A 19074-nucleotide genomic window follows, 5' to 3' on the forward strand; every position below is an offset into this window, starting at 1 on the left:
AGGATGTTCGTCAGCATGTTCAAATCGTTTCTTTAATTCCTACGCTCTGTGCTAACAAAGAGTGGCAGCAGATAATATTGTGCTGGATAAAAATGCCGATTTCAAACACATTTGCAGTGAGGAAGGTGTTTTATGCCATTTTTAGTCGTTTTACTAGTTTTTAGTTGGGTGACTAGACTGACACCAGCTGTTCTTGAAAGTATTAACATGATTTGCTATGAAGTCTATTATGAAGCCTGATTTGATAGCTATAATAGAAGAAGTTGGAAATGCTACCTTGTGTTATATCATGGTGGCCACTGGACTGTGGGCAGCACTTTGGAAATCCTGGTTCCAATCAATAAGCCTGACATTTATTGAGTAAGTCATCAAGCCTTTTTTTTTTCCTGATTCCAGCTTCTGAAATGTGCAGACTTGCTGTTCAGACAACTTTGCCTGTAAGAGGTTTGAGTATAGAAAACAAATATTAAAAATATATGCTGTCCTTTTCAACAACTTAAGGCTTCAAGGCTAAGCCGTTAAGTAATCAACTGAACAAAAATCAGAAAAATGAATGAATATTCCAAATAATAATTAGTAAAGTTGTATAATTCATGACGTCCAGTGTCTGCTGGGTATTCTGCTAGCTTTATTTTTTCAAAGCTTTGCTCAAAAAGAACAATTTTGTGTCTCAGACTTTTTCAGAGTCACCTGAAAGGTCGAGCCTTCTGTGATTAAAAGCACACAGAATAATGACAAACTCCTTTACACATAAAGCAAAAAACCAACAACTAACATTCATTACAATGTAACTCTTATAGTATCCTGTTGTATTGGTGTTTTTTTCTAGCTCATAATAAAAGAGACGGTACAATTTGCTACATTTAAAAAGGACAGAGTAACCCCGGGTAATGAGATGTACGTGAGGCCTTAAAAGCTTATTAATCAACCGTATATTTTGGTGCGACAAGCTGTCAGGTGCTCAACAGTGAAGCTAATCATTATTTTATGTTCAGAAGTTTTATTTTTTCTACAAAAAAAAAAAAAATTAAAAAAAAAAAAAAAGCGAAATGTACAAACAGATGACAAATGTGCAACCCACACATTGAAACATTACATTCCTGTTCTAACACCATGCACTTTAAGATAATGAAAAACAATAAATGTGTGTGCGTAATATCAAAGAGGTCACTGGTTTTCAATCTGAATGCCAAGCAGGCACCTGGCATCAGTTCAGTATTCAAGCAGCATGGGCAGTATACCCCACCCCTCATGTACTTAGTCCTTCAGATAGTCTCCGAATTGGTTTTTGTGGGACCAATGAGGATTTCCAAAACAGCACAATTTCAAAACCCACAGTCAGCACTGTTTTTATTACTTCCAAATCTATCACGTGGTTTCGTTTAATCATCATTCAGTATGTTTTGCAAGAATATTCCAGTTTTACAGCATCTTAGAAAAATAATTGGTTCTGTATATATAACATCTGAACAGCATTATGTACAATACAATTTGTTTGCCGAATGTGGTGAAAGATATCTGTAAAGGTAACGATGAGTACTGATATACTTCATATTCACTTAATGCAATGATCAAGACTTTGTATCATTTATTTATGAGATATGGTAATTATTTAATATCAATAAGCTGCAATATTTTATCTCAAACCATCCTTTTCAAACATAAAACGCCTCAACCATCCAAAATCACTAAAAACCAAACATGTAACAACTTTTATAAGGAAAGATTTGCACCCGGATATGTCATGATATCTCCTATGGAAAGAATTTGAAATCATATGGAAACAGACTTAAAAATAATCTTTTTGATGTAATGATGTTTTGATAGCTATAATATTACAGTGTGATTTTCTCAAAAGTACCTGTTAAAATCTACATTCATTCAAAATGTATCACTTGTATTTCTAGTCCAAAACCAACATCATATTTCTCATCACCTGTAATAGATTAACTTCCATGATGTAATTCCTGTTGGAGTAATACGGAACATCAACAGCTGCGTCAGTTAACAACCGACCTGGAATTTCAAAGATATGTTTCAGGTATAGTGCTGTGCAAAAGTCTCGAGTTGCCCCTCATTTCCTTTTGCTTTGCTTCCAAAGTAGTTAGAGTTTCATGCAATTTTTAAAGTGGTCTTGAGCAATAATTATCATTTGAATCTTTAAAATTTTGTCTTTGGACATTGACTGCTTTTTTTGTTGTTGTTTTTAATTTCAGACAAGTTCTTGCACCTGACCATTTTCAGACTAATGTTTTGGGGGGATTTTGCATTTTCTTTGGGGGGGGGGGGGGGGGGGGTATCTTTAGGCGCTTTGTTATTAGCATTCTGTTGCAAAAACATTTTCCCCACAATTTCTTTAAACCAAGACTATGAACAAAGGCATTCAGGAGAGAGGTTCAATAGTGAGTCTCTATAGCCATCTGTAAAACAAGGTGGCGGCTCTGTCATGGTTGTGACTGCAATTCAGCCACTATTACTGGGGGATCTTCAAAACTCATCAAAATTGATCAGATTTAGATCCACCATCCCCAAACACACCGCCAATGTAGCAAAAACATACCTGGATAGAAAAGCACACAGTGAAACACTGTCAATCATGGACTGGCGTCCCCAGAGCCCGGATCTCAACATTAATAAAGCAGTGTGGGATCAACTTGACAGAATGGAAAGAAAGGCAGCCAACATCCAAAGACGACCTTTGAATGTCTTTTAAAAAGCCTGGAGAACTATTCCTGAAGACTTACTTATGGAAGTTACAAGAAAGCTGCCTAAGAGAGTTCAGGCTGTGTTGAAGAATACTAAAAACTGATTTTTTTTAAAGCTCCCTAGAATTATACAAACTGTTTTGTCTTATACTGCATCTCCATGTATGTTTGCATACTTCAATAAAGCACTGCAAATATCAAGAAGTTAAGGGTGGCTCAAGACTTTCTGCACAGTACTAGAAACTTTAAAGAGATTAGTACAACTCTTTAACCAAGTTTAAGGGATCTTCATAAAAATGGCACTCCTCTTAAGTTAAACTGTAACAACTGATATGGGTGTCAGGGCTTCAACTGAAATTTGATTGTTCAGTTTGTTAAGGTTGGGCTTCCGTTTTCTCTCGAGCAGATTTATTACCACACGGTCTCATGAAATGTGATAAAAAGACACGTCCTAAATAGCTAATGCTACAGTGGGCTTGATAAAGAAGAAGGAAAAGCATTTGTAGGTTATACAGGGCTACGACTTTATCCCTTCAGTAAATCACCTTAAGAGGGTAACACCTATCAGTGCTGATCTCCATATGTTAGTCAACAGTTGCAGTTAAAATGACCACCATTCTGCTTCAAGCATAGACACAGTAGACACCGACACGAAAAGAGAATGAGCAGCAAACCAGCTGTTTTCTTTTACAACTGTACCTATAGTAGATACATCAATGCCTGTCTGGATACAGTGGTGGTTATAGAATCTCAACCATTGCAAAGATACGTCTCAGAAAATGACAAATGGTCTCCTGTTTATGTTTTTCCAGAAGCTAATCAGCAGTCAGTGCAGCAGATTCACAGCTAGCAGGTGTCCATCACAGTGTGACTCCTTTGATGTGAGTGTTTTCCATGCACGACCCGATACGTCATTATCCTAGTTCAGATCTGTAAAAGTTCCCAAAGCTACAGCTCATCATATTTTTAGAAATGCAGGTGCCAGTGCAGTTTATCCTCAAACCTGTGTTGAACTGTAATACGATCAAATGGAAGAAAAGCCGCTGCTGCCCAGTTCTCTGCATTTCTTGGCCAGGATGTAAAAGCAAGAGGTGCATGATGTGTGGTAAGAGCCATCTGGTGAGGGTAAGGAAAGCCAGGACTGGTTGGGTGGAGAACGACAGAGGACTGAGGTGAAGAGTCAGACGCTAAGGGTCATGTTACGGAGCAGCCACTGCTGGGAACGGCTGCCATTGCAGTCTCTCAACGTGGGGACCATCTTGTCGTCCTCAGAGGGCATGTCCAAGCACTGGTTGCTATTCACATGCAGCAGAGTAAGTCGCTGGAGAGAAAAGATGAAAAAACAAAACAACAGGCAGTTACAACTGATGTAAATATATACGCATGACATTAAACAATTACAAGTTGAAGACCAACCTCCCCTGTGTTTTACAGTCATGTACTCTCAAAGATGCAGGTCATCACTGAGGGCATCAGTGTCAGCTGCCAGTGCCTCACTGCTTCAACTGTGGTCTGAAGAAAAGCTGAATCTATGCGCATCACTCAAACCAACCCTCAGATTCATTTTAACTACCAATTTCCCAAATTTCAGCTTTGTTGTACCATTGACCCAGTAAATAAACTTAAGTCTGTGCCTGCACCATTTATTAAAACAATAAAAACAGAATGACAAAATAAGGAACATAAAAAAGGGTTACCCCTCATACAATACATCTCTCACTGTGAAACGCTGTGGAAATCGAGGCTCCTGTCGGGGGAGAAACTTGTCATTGGCACTTTAACAAAAGGATGTTTCTGTGATTGACTGAGCTTCAAAAGCATCAACCTCTCTAGAGCCAACTCCCCCCCACATTCAGTGGTAATGGGAAAAGGAGTTGTTTTAATGTTAAAACCACTGCAACAAACTCGCTACAGTGTTTTCAGTTTTATCACTATGTTTAGGTTTGCAAACTCCTGTATGTTCATTGAATAGCAGGTGAAGACACATCATGAACAAGTGGATCGCATACAAAGTAAACGTAGACCTGTGCATACATTTGACCTTAACAAGGAGGTCTACTGAGGCGTTTTCTAGTCTTTAAAGCTGATTTTTGGACCATTAAAAAAGTGATTATATTCTGATTACGAATGTAAATAACACATTCTTTACACATCCCGAAATTACAAAGCAGCTTTAAAAATTAATGTAGGGTCTGTTTATACTCCGTTTTTATCTCTGTTTTGGTCTGTGCCATCAACAAAGGAAAAGATCCGGTCCTGTAGCTCCTAATTTTCACCAACCATTCACTGCAGGCCAGAAAATCAAACCAAAGAGCTGAAATGATAGCGATGTGAGGTGATAATAATGTTTGTTCCTCTGAGTGACCCTTATCACATACATGTGGTGATCTGGTCCATTCTCAGGAACAATAATAAACAGTTTTAAATATTTATTTATTCCAATTATTAAAATAACCTAGGAAAAAGAGTTTATTGTTAACACTGCAGCTCATTATATTTACTTTTTGATCAAAGTGCTACAGTATAATAGGCACCATTAGCACCAGCAGTAATACTGCTGGTGCTTGTTAGCACTGACCACATCACGATTATTTATTCAACACCATGCTTGGGATAAACTGTGTTTTTATTGTTAATGCGACACATTATAGCAGCATCTTTTTTCAGAACACATAAGTAACCAGGGATCACGAGGAGAAGAAAAAGGTTACAATGTGACATTAGTTGCAACAAATATCGCTACCCTAATGATTGTGTGTGCCTTAATCAGTACACCACAATGACCGCCTCTCAGTTGCAAATTGTGTAAAATCTGATAAAAATTTTCCATTTTTGTTACTATGGTTGCTGTAGCTCAGGAGGTAGAGCAGATCATCTACTAATCAGAAGGCTGGTGGTTCGATATCTGGCTCCTCCAGTCTGCATGCCGAATATCCTTGGACAAGATAGTAAATCCAAGTTGCTTGTATGGATGGGTGAATTAGGCAAGTTGTATAAAGCACTTTAAGTTCTCAGTTAGAGTTGAAAAAAACCTATATAAGAACCAGTCCATGTATTAGCAGTGTGTCACAAAAAACAAACAAACAAAAAAAAAAAAAAAAAAAAAAAAAAAAAAAAACACAATTTGTTGCCATTTTTCAGCTGATTCAAAGACAACACAGTTTGACAGCATTAAATTGCGTCGCCAGGTGTTTCATCGGATTTGAGGTGTTACCTCCTTTGACAGTATCACAGTATCAGCTTAAAGCACTTGTTGCAGGCTGCTGAGTTTGCATCTTTTGCTGTGAAGTACAGCCAGACTTTTGACCGCTTCGCCTTGGGCATTTTTAATCTGTAGCTCTGCTCTAAAAGAACGTAGGTACCTGGACCCGCCTACCATCCTCGGAAACGTAAAATGATTGGCTAGAATCTAAAGTGTATCACAGCTCAGGAAATAAAGCACCGTAATAAAGCACCGAAATGTGCGCTGCTTTTCGGTCTGGTTACTACCGTTTATGTCAGATGGCACCGGACACCGGTACCCATCCCTACCAACAAGGTGATTTGTAAAGAGTTATTAGCAGAAAACCTGCCATATTTGAGCAGGGTGTGCAGTGTGTCCTTAAAATTTTTGAGGAAACTAGACAAGTGAAGGACAAAAGAAGTGGCTACAGCAGATTCACTGTATTTGTCGTGTCCTTATAAAATAGGGGGGGGGGGGAATCCAGCAAAGACCTGACACAGAACCAGAGAGATGTATCTGGCCATTGAACTGATCCATCTCTTGTTCACTGACACATCATAAGAAATTGTTTGAAATTGAGGCAGAGAAGATAAAAGGCCAAGACATGCCAAATTATATTTATAGAGTGATAAATCCAGTTTAGAAAATTTAGGTTCAAATCATCATGAACAGAGGAGTTCAGGAGAAAGGTACAACAGGGAGTGTCCACAGTTATGTATTAAACATGGCGGAGGATCGGTCATGGTTGGGGGTTCAATTCAGCCAGTGGTGCTAGGGACCTTGTCAAAATAGATGGAATTATTGACACCGAGAAGTAAAGTCAGACTCTGACCCACCAACAACTATAAGGCATCTGATTGGCAGCAGCTTCAGTTTTCAGCGTGGACTCAAACACACTGCAATGCAGTAAAAGCACGGAACAAAAGAAGAGCTTTGACTGTCCTTCAAGAGGCCTTGAGAATTATTCCTAAAGACTACTTTAACACAGAGTGAACTGTCTTAGGCAGCTTCCATGTCATTTTTTAAAGTATAAAGTCAGTAACACCAAATATTGACTTTCAAGCTCATTGCAATTGCTCAAACTCTGTTGTTGCCTTATAAACTGTATTTCTATGTATGTTTGCACGTTTTGAGAATCACTGCACTTAGTTCCCTTTTTCCTAGCAAAATATAAAGAAATAAGAGGTTGCTCTAGACTTGCACAGCATTGTATACCAGTAAAAACACCTGTACAGAACTAATGAAGGTGTGTAACTGCAAAGCTTATCATTATAGAAGTATTTTAATAACCTTACATTTCTCACAGTGGCTTCATTACACATCACAGGCCAAATATGCCATCATCTGCTAACTAAATTGACCGTGGGACAAGTTGGATTGGGCTCTGTCTAACTGGGCTCAGGTGACAATGACTGATTAACTGGCTTTCTTCATGAAAGACATTTTAGTAAAATAATGATGAGTGAAAACCATTTACACTCTCAGGGATCTGGTACTGTGCATACTGGCTCACTATCACTGCCATAGCTCATCAAGACACTTAAATAGAACAGGGTCCCCGTTAATGTAATTACAGTATTCCTTCTCCTGCTCCACTCCATCGCTCCTGTCTGTCCTATGTGATGCTTTTTCGTGGAAACCAGAAAGGCTAGAAAACAGGACAAACTGGACCAGACTGGAAATAACACACCTGTTGTGATGAGCTCGAACTCAAGCACCACACAAGTGGTATGTACCACAGGAGAGAATCTGTGGCTATCTGCCACACGTCACCAGAGATAACACCCCCCACTAACAACTGTGAGAGAGCCCTCAATAGCCTTGATTAACCATTTATGTTTAAACCCTCAGTAGTAACATGCTTCCGCAATTTCATTCCTCACTTGAGTTGCTTTTCTCATCCTAATGATCACATGCAGAGGAGTAGGGGACTTGAGAGTTGGTTTGTAAAGAGAAGCAGAGCCTCTGCAGAGAAAAACAATGCCACGAGAGAAATTGGGAAAATTATGTTAGGAGCTACAAAGATGCCATGTAATATATGAAAATGTATAAGCGTATAAATGAAAACCAAAACAGAGATAGCCTCAGGTTTAGCAGTTTGCAGCTTAACACAATGTTATATTGGCATAAAAAAGAAAACGCAGGTGAACAAGTAACCTAAAAATACATCATGGCATAAAAACTGGTCATTAAGCATGATTTGGGGGGTTTTAAATTCTGCAATCGAGGCATAATTCTTCATTAAAACAAGATTGTGCTTTGACAGTTAACAGAGGATATTCAGACTAATGAGCTCACGGAGACGCTCAGGCCATGTTTGATCTCAAGCTATAAAACACAAGGGCCCAACACTATCTGCCTGGATACAAAGAAGTGCATGCAAACACAGCCACACACACACACACACACACACCTTTCCTGAAGTACACATTGCAGACTGCCCTACAGGGCACACTTGTTCAAACAGAGTGAGAACAAAGAGAGCAGGTGGCACACAACCTCACACACCTGTCTAAAAACAAAGGAAAAGAACAGTAAGCTTGTGCTACACTATACTTTAATTTAAAAAGTAGTTCTTTAATAGTAGTTGTAACTTCATAGCAAAGTTCTCCCTAAACTATTGAGAAGAAGAATAAAAAAGAAGCAAAGATCAACAATTTTTTCCTAATCCAGACTGAATGAATACTACATTTTTGAGCCATGCGCAGGGCATAATCATTTACAAAGCCTTTCTAAACAGCCTTAAATCATAAAGATACTATTTTTCCTTTCATTCAAAATCTAAATTTACTCCAGGGGAACATGTGGCACAAGAAAAGTATGATTTGAAAAAGAAAAAAGTTCCATGTTCAATGAAATTACTCGAAATATGGAGGCCCTGTCCTTTGCTCATAATTATTTCATGCTTGCTTTGGGGCAGAGAAAACTCCCATCTTCCTCCCAGCAAACCAAGCACAGTCTCCAGAGCAAGAAACCGAGTGTGTGCACAGCTGAGACCAGCTAATTAAATGATGACCGTTTCTAACCATAACCCAGGTTGAGGAATAGCATCCTCTTTATCACCACACAGCACACTGGACTTGCTGAAAGGCAGAGAGGTTCTTGTTTTGACGTGATCTTCTGTGCTTGCTGCTGGGGATCTAGATAGAGGAGTGGCTTTTTTGTGGGATACAAACACAGCAGATACTTTTGTATCTCAGGGCAGATTCAGCAACAGTGTCATTTGCTTTAATGGAGCCCTTCTCTTGTGTACGTGCTCCTCTCTGCTTGCTATGCTAGGAGGACATCTGAGAGTGAACAGCAAATCAGGCCATCTAACAGCAGGTCACTATACTGCCACAACTCTGACACACACCAGCAGTCCCGGGAGCTCCTTACCCAATTTGCCCTGCTTGGACACAGAAACTGTGGCATGCTACAGTGAAATTGCTCTTTAGCGTTTTGAGAGATACAACAGTACAGGATTCTGAGATGTTCACTCCAAATTACTCAACAGAACAGAATTGGCTACAGAGAGAATGACTGACAGACACAAAGCCTGGAAAAGGCAGGAAAATAACAACTCCGAAATGGACAGAAATGCTGAGCTGAAGAACATTCCTCACAAAAGTATGTAAATAAGAAGGCTTAGTGGAGAAAAAACACTGATAATGAGCATTTTACAATGTACATGGAACACTGTGTACACAGCTGCTTTTGGCCAATAAGAGAGTGGCCTGAGCAACTACAGCCATGAAAGATGGGTTCACAAAGAAGGATCACTTCAAAAGAACTTGTAAACAATGGCGAGCCCATTTGAATAAGCTCCGCATGCAGATAATCAGCTAAAAATAAGCACGTCCTCCATCTCGGCCATCATTCATCATGTGCAGGCAGTCCAGGGGACAGCCAGTGAATTTTCACATCAAAATATAATATTTATTTTGGAAAATAAATGTCAATTGAGATGTAATTTAGCAAAAAGATTAGCTAAAGGTCTTCCAGATAGCATCTTATACAGAGAAGCATCTTGACAGGACATCTGTCATTGTGTAATGAAGCTCTTCCCACGTCTCTGTGCACTCCCCCCTTGAAAGGTCACCAATAACAAAAAAGTGTTAATGCTTCCTAAAACACATGCACATTCAGGCGTACACCTGGAAGAACCACAAGTCTACTCTCACTGACAAAAATCAGAAAATCAAACATACTCTCAAAACAGCCAAAGTTGCCTATTACAGCCCAAACAGGTCTAGTGAATTCTAACAGTGTGAAACTACATTGCTACAGAGCAACTATGATGACCACCAACCTCTAATTCTACACCTAACTTGTGCTAATCTGCTCACCTCACGCCCCCCGTAGCCCCCGAGAGCAGACTTGAGTTTAGAGAAAATAATCCGTGGGACTGAAGTAGAGGTGTCTAGCGACCTCCAGACGAGTGTAGTTGTGGAGGATCCACGACTGTATTGGACTGTTGTTACAGTACTCCACAGTGGGGCCATAGGTGCCGTCCTCCAGACGGCCGATGGTCAGACATGATTGGGTGATGATGTGGAGGAAGGTGTGCTTCTGCAGTGAGCCAGGAGGGAAAAGGGACAGATGGTTTTCAAGGTAAGTCACAGAGTCATAAAGTAATTCTTAAACTGATGCGTCTGTTCTTCGCAGTAAACTTTCCCAGACACTGACTAAATGTCTGACTTATTTAGTCCATTTCTTGTTTTATTTAGTTATTAGATGGACCATATCTTCATAAGCGATATGGGTCATGTTTCAAATTATTCATGTGACTATTGGCTCAGTCACCCACGAAAAAAGGTAACAGGATGGCAACCTCCTTGCATCAAATCAGTAGCAACAATCACTTGTAGGCAGATCTCATTGATGCAGACAGATTGGCAACACATTAAAATCTGTCTGCATTTATGAATCTGAGTGTGTTTGCACCAATAAGCGCTTGCCCATTGAAAGTCTCCTGGTTAAATTCCTATATAAAAGCAAGCAGAGTGCCTATGTCATTCTTTAGTTAAACTGCCATCCTGCAGCAATTACATCACAGTTTAATGTTTAATATAAAGGTGCCATATTCTGCTGATTTATCACAGTGAATCCCTCTGTTCTCACAGATTGCATGTAACTGCCAACTTGACCCCATTCAATGGCAGACTGTTGACAGTCTGATAGGAGACCCACTTATTTTTAATAGACATCTTGATGCACAAAGTGGCTTTGGGGTCAGCAACTGACTGCAAGTAGTTGCAGGCCTGGTTGCTGTCTCCAAAGCAACCACTTGAAAGTCTAGGAGGTTGGTTTCAAAGTTCAAACCCCTGAGAAAATGACCACATCAACAATTTGAACATGTCCTTACAATGAGGCAGACGATATTTGCCAAAATTAGCACAATGCAAATAATTTTGGGGGGCAATTTATAAAACGAGATGGACAATTAAAAAAAAAAAAAAAAAAAAGTTAGATGACATGTTTTTACTAAATATCTATGTTCTAATTCGTGGCAGGGCGTGGTCGGCAGGGAAAGCGGACCCAGCTGCACAGGATCGCAATCACGCCTCGGCAACTTAAGATCGGTATAGAGTCCTGTTGTGGTGTTGCTGTTGTTGTTGGTATGTGGCTGGCAGCTGGGAAGCTGAGCCGACTTGTGTGAGCTTCAAGCGTAATAAAGAGAATGTCCAACAGTGGTGAAACGCGGTCATGTCATGCCCCTTACCTGCAGGAATTTGAGTTTATCTATTTGATTCTCCCATTTTACTCCCTGATACAGCCTGTGGCTTAGTGTGCCTCACTTGTAAATAGCTATTCAATCAATATGCCAATCCATGCCTCAAACTCTTTATCTCCAATAAACTCATTACTTGCATTTTGCTGCAATAGTTCAAGTGTGAATTAAATAACGATTAGCTCAAATATTTTAAGTCTTAAAAAAAATAAAGAACATTCTGAGTTTCTTTAGCCAGAAAACTGGCTGGAAAAAAAAAAAGTTTAAAAACTACATTAATTAGACTCTACTAAAGCTAAAACACAACTTGACAAGCACAGCAAAGTTAAAAAGTACAGATAAATTGGTGAAAACTTCAGCGCACTTAGAAATTTTGGCTATCATGTGTTTGAGTGGGATATCCATGCGAGGGAAAGCACAGCAAATAGAACTTATTGCTGGCTGAAACAGCAGAGTAGGTGAACAGGAAAGTGGATGTCGGTCACAACTGTAAATGAATACAGGAGGAATATGGAGAAGCCAGGTATTTCTGTGAAAGTGAAACTGATGACCAGATGAAATGTTAATGGTACTGTAGTCATCCAGGATTCAGTCCCTGTCAGTCACACCTGGGCTAAAAATAACACCGGCTACTGACAGCGATGAAACCCCAGAGCTGTTTACAACAGAGACCGGTCCTCTTCGTTATGAATTATTCATTTTATTCTCTTTTTTTTCCCCCATTTTAAGGAAAACACACTGAGAGCAAAGTGTAATGAAAGGATTTCTCCATGGATTTGTTCAATGCTCGATGGAAAGGCCTCTGAGCTTCCTCACTTTGTCATACCGCCATGTCAGTGATAGGACATCTCAATCACTCATAGACAACTCTGCATGCGACGCTGCCTCGTCTAACCATCTCCCAGAGGATTAAAAATGCATAAATTGTTCATATAAAAATGCTTTTTGAGTTGTGTAATCCATAATGTATTTTGATGTATTCTAAGGAAACAAGGCTTGAGAAGAATATTTAGTTTTCCTATGAGATTCAAAATGTCTTTGTTTCCTGCCCACAACATCTGTTTCTTCATTTGACTGAATATCAAAAATGCAAGCTTATTACTGCTTGCATACCCAGGAATATTAGGTAAAGTGAAACCCTGGTGTTCAATATGCAGCGTCTAGCTTTGTCAATTATATTTTCTAATTCAGTGCTATTGCAAAAGGAAAAGACTTTGATACATACATATATACACACATATAGAAATACCTGTAATGAGCAACACAGCTAAAAAAAAAAAAGAAAAAAAAAAAAAAAGAAAAAAAAAAGACATAAGGTTATTATTTTTTCATCTCACCATTTTGCACCTAATGCATGCAATCATTTGTCTTTGATATTTGTAGGTGATACTTGTGTTTTGGTTTGTTTGCTTGTTTTTGGGGTGGGGGGGTGGGGTTATAGGTTAGACTTCAGTTTCTCTCTGCGATGTAAATTATTTGGTGACTTGATTGTTCTGCTGCACATACAATATATTTGTCTACAAAATATAAAAGGATAAATTGCAATGCGTGATTCCAGGTCACCGATGTAGAAAAAGACTTCAGTACACATCCAAAAAATATATTTATATAAACGATCTACCGTACTAAACACTAACACTTCAGCGTCCACACACTCATACTCACAATACTAAATCACAATGTGGCACTTCAGGAGGGACAAATTGAACAGCTTACCTCAAAATCATATTCCCACTTGCCAACATACTACATAATGAGACGAGAAAAGAGAAACAGCTGCTGGGTTGAAATAGCAACTCAACTTCCGTGGTGCTTTAAAAAAAAACAAAAAAAAAACAACAACAGCACACAGCACCATCTTGTGGCAGAAAACAGTCATTCTAGTTTTCCCACGACCAAAGATCCTCAGTGTCCTATTGCTCATGAAATTACCTTTTGACAGGTAAAGGTACAAACGTTAAATTGAGGAACAGGGGAAAAGAATGGCCACTTGCTTTAGAACCCTTATTTTGAATTATTTGGATCCTAAAAGGGCCACAGATCCTACCTCAGCATCGTACTCAAACATCTGATTGCCCTTCATGTGGTGACACTTGAGCATGACAACAGGCCCGTTGAGGCGGGAGACATCCAGGCAGAGGTCATCTGTTCTGATTTCTTTATCCGCAGTGTACGAGAACACCTACAGGAAGAGGTTTTATTTAGCTCTTGAAAAATATCAGTAACATCAACATCACAAAAAATAAAACAACAGTATTGTAAGGGGTTTTAGGGATAGATGACTAAACTGTAAATATTTTTTAAACCTTAATTTATTTTTTATTTTTTATTTTTTGTTTTTATTTACACTCCAGAGCTTTTTAAAAATTTATTGTGTACTTTATTGGGCATTTCCAGGATGTTCTACAGATATTTTTTATACAAGACTGGACAGATATTCTGTCTTGTGTGCTGCAGAAAAAAAAACTATAATGAGATTCGAGTATAAAGAATATTGATTGGACCAAAGTGAATTCTGGGTTAGAAATCTTTGAGTCTAATCAACACTGGGCTTCAGAAATGAGAGAGAGAAAGCATTGTATTGAAAATCTGCACATTGACTTAGAAGTTGGAGATTAACACACTCCTTGCTTCCAACCTGAAGTCAAGTTTTTGGGCAAGATAATGTACTGCTAGAGGCTGCACTTTAAAATTAAGTACACCCCATGATTTAGTAGCTTGGAGAACCATCTTTAGCAGTAATAATTTGAAATGATGAGCAATAATTTGAAATCATCATTCTCTCGAATCACTGTGGAGTAATTGAAGTTTGTTTCTGCGCAGCTCTCTTAAGCTCCTGCCATAACATTTCAGTCAAGTTGAGGTCTGATTTGACTGGACCATTGCAACACCGTGATCATTTTATTTTTCAGTCCTTCGGCTTTAACATGCTAATTGAAGCCTGGATGGTCTGAGATCTAGTTCTTGGGATTGTGCTTTAAATATCTTTAAGTATTACATGCCCTGACCTTGGAGTAAATTTGTTGGCATGTCTACTCCTGGGAACATTGTGTTAACACCTAAATGCTCCAGATCAGCAAATTATAGAGGTGCTCACACCTGCTAATGATCAATTAATCAAGTATGTTTAGTTAGCAACACCTGGCTGCTACCCAAGTAGAACGCTTAAGGCTGTGCTTAGTTTCATTCAGATTTAAAGTTACATTTGCAAATTCTATTATAATATAGACAATAGTATTTCTTTTCACAATTAAGCATAATACTCTCAATACAGTATTTCCTGTTATCTCCTCACCTGGTTTCCACCCATGCCATGGCAGTTGAAAAAGCCAACCTTCTCGTTCTCCTTTCTCCCCATGTTGTCCATACACTGGTTGGTTTCAACATTTCTGATCTATAGACAGGAAGTTCAGATTTACAAATAAGAAGTACAAGTTTATTAACTTTGTAACACTAAAGTCTTAAAGGGTTACATCATAGCATTTTATTTATGTTTCTTTTGACAACAGCTAGGCTACAGGAACAGGAAAAAACATACATTACCAGAATAATGACGTCCCATTTAATACATCAATAAAAAAAAAATTCCTTTTCTAAGTCCTTGTTTTTTGTCCTCCCTTATTGTTTGAATTCTTCATCCAAGGATCTCTTGTGCAAATTGATTATCAATCACTACATCTTAAATATTGTCTTCCAAAGAAATTAATCTGTTAATATATAATTAGCAACAGCATTTTAGTTCACTCAGTTGTACTGAGTATCTTTAGGGTTTGATTAGTTTTTTAATTAACCTTTTAAACCCAAATATTTGATCCATGAGTTTTGGAAACATACATCAGTGTTTTGTTTTTAATTCTTTGTCAGAAGGTTTAATAATCACTCGATTTCCAAAATCTTTAATTTTCTGGCAATTATTTCATGGTTCAGGCTTTAAAGGGTTAAAAAATTAACCTATTTCTTGGCATTTGATAAAATAATCATATAAGCAAATAACAGAGAATAATGTTAGTTGCCACCCCAGGTTTGCAAATATTGCAGCATCACTAATGCTGAAACCACTTTAAATGCAAGTCACAGATTTAATGATGCTTTCTTTTTGGAAACTGGAAAAAGTTTGTCACCATCTTCCATAAATCCTATAGCTAAAATCATGTATATACCATGTCACTGAGTTAATTTAGTCCAACCTCTGCTCATTATATCCACTTTTAAAGATGAAACTGAGCTAAGTTGACTGCACACTTCTCAATAAGCAATTATCACAGCTCCTACTGACTTCCAGTCAACTCAGCTATCTAATGAACTCCTACATTCACAGAGCTGAAGCGGAGCTGACTATGTATGTTGCCTAAGCCATTACCATGCCTATCATGCAGGAACGGAATGGCATTCATAATAATTAAGTGATATAAAACCTAATGGTTCCGGCTGTTAAGGAAAGGCTGACTGTGTGTTATGGGGGATGAGAATCAGCCAGAAGTAGTCTGGTTTAGAGGAAAATGGAAAAAAAAAAAAAAAAAAAAAAAGGTGCTGCAGTGGCTAAAGGGAGATAGAGAAAACCAGTTTTTACTGCAGTATAGGAGAGCAGTGCAAAGGAGAGAGAAAAGTCCCCTCATCCTCAGCTGTATGAGTGTTAGAGGATTACAACCTCATTTCACACTCAGTTCTTAGACTGACATTACTTTTACATGACCTCCATCTATGTCCAGATAGCACGGCCCATGTTAGCACTGAGTTGACCCCCGCTTCAATGCTTCCCGCACAAAGCTATGTTCATCAAGAAGCTGATTGTGGTCACTTTAAAAAAGCAGAAGGGAAATAACTAAAAAAATCTCTCGTAAAATAAGCTGTGTCAAAACTGTAAATGAGTAGTTATCAAACCATACTACATGCTTACAATTTCTACATATTAACAACCCTATGAAAAATCTGATTTCTAAGGTAGGTACTCGGAAACAGTCTTTTTTTGTTCTTTAAAGAGCAGAATACAAAACTATCTAGAATGCATACACGAGCTTTATCTCACTGCCTCAACATGTGGGGGGGATCAATACCGACTCCTTGAACAGCCAAACGTCTGTTTATTATGCACGTTCAATACAAACTTGGTTATTTGTTTTTCAGCTTTTTTTAAGCCTTTCCTAGATCCTGATATTTTCAGGCTATATCTCACAGAGATATTGTCTTTCTGAAAGAAAATGAAAAAAATGAGGCCAGGCGCTAAAAGGATATATCTGACTGAACGCAGAAGGAGCCGGTGTATGCGATACATTATAGAAGATTAGAGTATAAGAGAGCTCATACTTCACCAAGAGAGTAGTATCTTCTTGGGATCTGGGAGTCTGGGTAGATGTTCTCTAGATACCAGGAAAACGGTTTGCACTTTAAGGCCTCACGGAGGGTTTTGCGAGAGGAGACGTCTCCGTACTCCACCCGCATCACGCCTGCAAATGAAATGTCAAGACAGGAAATGCAGCCATATGTATCAGTGAACATCATCCGTCACATTAAGAGACACATTTTCTGCTCTGAAAAATAGGATGGTTGTGTCTGTGCACCACCGAGACCCGACACCAGAGGGAACCTTTATGAAGGGAAACAAAGCGCTTTACCTGAAAATATCCCAATCATAATGTTAGCCTGCAATCCCATTTACAAACAGTGTAATGTGGAAGATGCATCTCCTTCAATAGCGCACAAGTGCAAAAGCTGTGCAATAACTGTGGGCCATGATGTAAGTCACTTTAGCCAAATGTGAACTGCCTGATGTATCAGCCTTGATGAAACTAAAGACTAAGAAAGGATTAGACAGCGACTGGGCACAGACACTTACAAACACATTAGACAGATGGTTTCTTCCTAAAGTGCCGCTTGAGGACTCGTAGCTTGAATGCAGATAGACTCAAGGTGGTAATTTAATATGAAAGAGCATGATTGCAATGAGGGAAAATAGAGGACAGCTTTCAAAAACCAGTCAACATGTAAGACATACAGCACTGTATGTATCTATCTATCTATCTATCTATCTATCTATCACACATAACTAAGATATTGCAAACAGCTTACCAATACCATCTCAGGCTTTAATGTGGGAAACAGAAATATCAAGTTGGCAGATAAAAACAGTGAGCTGAAGTCTACTTTTCTCTCCCTTTCTTTTTTCTATCTGCGGGGGCTAAGCATCACATATTATAGCTCATGATGAATAGCCTCTTAGATCCAGTGCAGAGGAAGGACAAGGAAAGGGGTACACTTTTAATAGGATCACCAGATGCCACTCCCAAATTCAGCCTGAGCAACCTACTGTGCTCTTCTCCACCAATAAGGGAGGTCTGGCAGCAGCACAACCCAGATCATTCTCCCTAATGTCCTGGAGGAACAGACAGTCATCGCGGGGCCACAATATACAGAGAATCATCCATCACAGCCCTGGCTCTGTCTGCACACATGCCCGTGGAGAATCCTGCCTGACTGAGAGGAAGAGAAGGTCACAATTTGTGCCGTAAGATCGAAAGATTGGGGATGATCCCTTATAGGTTGGCTGGCATCTAAAACAGTTAACCCGAGATTTCTGGGATACCGCTTCCTGCAAAAGGGTAATCACATTACTAAGTCGACAGATGGAGGGGTACTCATCTCTCAATCTGCACAGTCGTATTGTTCTAGTTTGTCCATATGTGTTTGAGCTCTGTTTGAAAGATGGCCGTTCGTGACTAATTTCTGAACCCAAGTTCAAGAGAGCACTAAAAAAAATGTATCTGAGAGAAGGAATTAATTAATCCCACTTTGAAGATGGCAAAGCTGCATTAAATTCAAATATAAAAGTAAAAGAAAATGTACATTTGCATAAGAATAAAAAAAAAACCTTGCAAGAGAATGAAAGACTAAAATGGAAGTGACATGTCTTTCCTTTTACACCAATTTGCTAAATTAACCACACAGGGGTCCAGCAATGAGGTTTGTTCACGTCTTCCTTTGACCAGCAGTGCACACTGAAACCTTTTTTATAACATGTAAAATCAGCAGAGCTGATTTAAACTCTTGGTTTTCAGTTTTCTGCATCATTTTAGTGGCTGAGAGTAGTAGTGACATGGTGGCGGTTTCATTGCTCTGTACCTGGTGATATGATATAAAAGAAGTCTTTGAAATCATCCATCCAGACTTCGGCCAGGCGCCTGTTGTTCTTGTTGATGACTTGGCCCGTTCCTCCAGGGAAACTGTATGGGGTGGCCTTCCGGAAAACATGGCCCACATGTGAACATGTTACAATTTCCAAGGAGCCACCGCATTGCCAAATCTGCAAGCGTAGAGACAAGGCAGATTTATGTAGTATGTGACAGGAAAGCAGACAAATAGGCTGGATAAAAACTGATGAAACAGTCAGTGAATGCTTGTTCCCTTTGTTCTACCCCCTTGATGCTTAGGTGACCTAC

General features: G+C 39.0%; 1 protein-coding gene across 3 annotated transcripts in view; it reads right to left on the reverse strand.

The window, feature by feature from the left end:
• Positions 1-2772: 2772 nt before the first annotated feature.
• galnt13 (polypeptide N-acetylgalactosaminyltransferase 13) overlaps positions 2773-19074 on the reverse strand; it is a 35100-nt gene continuing 18798 nt past the window's right edge. Inside the window, exons 8-14 of one of the 3 annotated variants that reach the window (XM_026144574.1) lie at positions 18758-18938; positions 16946-17085; positions 14937-15035; positions 13689-13823; positions 13358-13387; positions 10257-10479; positions 3964-4026 (exon numbers count right to left, since the gene is read on the reverse strand). In XM_026144574.1, coding sequence (XP_026000359.1) covers positions 10294-10479; positions 13358-13387; positions 13689-13823; positions 14937-15035; positions 16946-17085; positions 18758-18938 — 771 coding nt within the window. In that variant the 3' untranslated portion in view covers positions 3964-4026; positions 10257-10293. Of the gene's footprint in view, positions 4027-10256; positions 10480-13357; positions 13388-13688; positions 13824-14936; positions 15036-16945; positions 17086-18757; positions 18939-19074 lie in introns of all 3 variants that reach the window. The other 2 variants (XM_026144575.1, XM_026144576.1) reach the window with 2 other exon arrangements.

This window comes from Astatotilapia calliptera, chromosome 16 (assembly GCF_900246225.1).
Source record: "Astatotilapia calliptera chromosome 16, fAstCal1.2, whole genome shotgun sequence".
Taxonomy (NCBI): domain Eukaryota; kingdom Metazoa; phylum Chordata; class Actinopteri; order Cichliformes; family Cichlidae; genus Astatotilapia; species Astatotilapia calliptera.